Source organism: Temnothorax curvispinosus, unplaced genomic scaffold (assembly GCF_003070985.1).
Source record: "Temnothorax curvispinosus isolate PA1 unplaced genomic scaffold, ASM307098v1 QBEX01002164.1, whole genome shotgun sequence".
NCBI classification, from domain to species: Eukaryota; Metazoa; Arthropoda; class Insecta; order Hymenoptera; family Formicidae; genus Temnothorax; species Temnothorax curvispinosus.
Window position 1 is genome coordinate 1 of NW_020211944.1, and position 1,505 is coordinate 1,505.

The window sequence follows — 1,505 nt, forward strand, 5'->3', positions numbered from 1 at the left end:
ATTTCTAGCCCTGACCCTAAAAGTCGCCGAGATCTTCTTATACATGCTACTATTTTCTACTATGTTCTAATATGTTTATAATGTTTTTATTTCTATTTCTCTAAGCACTATTTGTTGGAAGACTAAAAAAAAGTTTTGCTCGCTTTCTATTTACTTGTTTTCAACTACTTGTGTGTATATATGTTATTAACAATTTACACAATTACATTCCAAGCGGTGACTCTTATTCACAAGATTCTGCGGCGTCCGTAGTCGACGTGACAGTCTCGTACGACTTTGGCTGGCGGAAGCGAGGAAACGGTCGAACATGCGATAGTAAGAGCGGTTAGGGTTCTGTTGGCAGCTTACGCTCTAAGAAACTCTTGGCTTATGGCGTGAAGAGCACATGCTGTGCCGTGTGCCGAAAGGGCCACTCACCTGACAGCCAAAAGTGTACCAAAAATTGGTCAGGGAGTGCGAAATCCATGGAGGCAGATACAGCGGTTTAACTAATGGTGAAAAATCCAGATTTTAAAAAAGCTGGAATCCGAATAGGAACACTTATTGGGGATGAAGATTCGTCCACAATTGCGGCAGACCAACGAGAAACTTCACATCGAGTCGTCAAGTGGTCGAATTCCAATCATGTGCGTAAAAAGTTTACTGGAAAACTTTATAAGTTGGCCAACACCCATCGAAACCTTGACAGAGGATCTGTCATCCCATATTTGAAGCGATGCTTCAATTATGCCTTGGACCAAAATAAAGGAAATACTGAAGCTACGACGAAAGCTCTATTAAGCATTGCCGAGCACATATTTGGGAACCATAGCAACTGCGGCACTTGGTGTGAGGCCAAAGACAATCCGGAGTACGTGTTTAAGAGTTTACCGAAGGGAAAACCTCTTTTCAGTAAAAATCTGCAAACTGCACTTCATGGGGTCTTGATGGAGTTCACATCTCGGGTGTTGAAAGTTGCGCCAGGGGGATCGTCTCAACTCAATGAATCATTTAACCATATGGTGGCCACCAGAGCACCGAAGTCCAGACATTACGCATCTTCGCGTTCTATTCTTCTGCGAGTGGCAGCAGCAGTCTGTCAGAAAAATTTTGGAGCTAAACACATCATCGATGTAAGATTCGAAGCTGGATTACCGCCAGGAACGGTAGCTGAAGAATACCGCCTACGAAAAGAAGTCTTGCAACGAGAAATAGCTGTAAAACGTACCACATTCGAAGTAAAACGCCGTCGATGTTATTTGAAAAATAAAAGGCAACGTATCACCATAGCACGAGAGAGCAGGGAAGGGATTACTTATCAATCAGGTATGGGACTGGATCTTCCTATCGAAACAACTTGTGAAATTGATGAACCTCTCCGTGAAGACAGTCCGCAAGTCATCGTTGACATTGAAACTACTGGTCTGGCATCTACTGCAGACATCGTTCAAATAGCGGCGAAGTGTGGCGATCAGGAGTTCGCACGGTACATGCTACCTTCCCAATCTATAAATTGTCATGCAGCA

At 43.5% G+C, this 1,505-nt stretch overlaps 1 protein-coding gene across 1 annotated transcript in view; it reads left to right on the forward strand.

Moving 5' to 3' along the window:
- The first annotated feature begins 491 nt into the window (after positions 1-491).
- The window catches only part of LOC112468856, a 1,102-nt gene continuing 88 nt past the window's right edge, over positions 492-1,505 (forward strand). The window contains exon 1 of the mRNA XM_025038226.1: positions 492-1,465. Coding sequence (XP_024893994.1) covers positions 492-1,465 — 974 coding nt within the window. The remainder of the gene's footprint in view (positions 1,466-1,505) is intronic.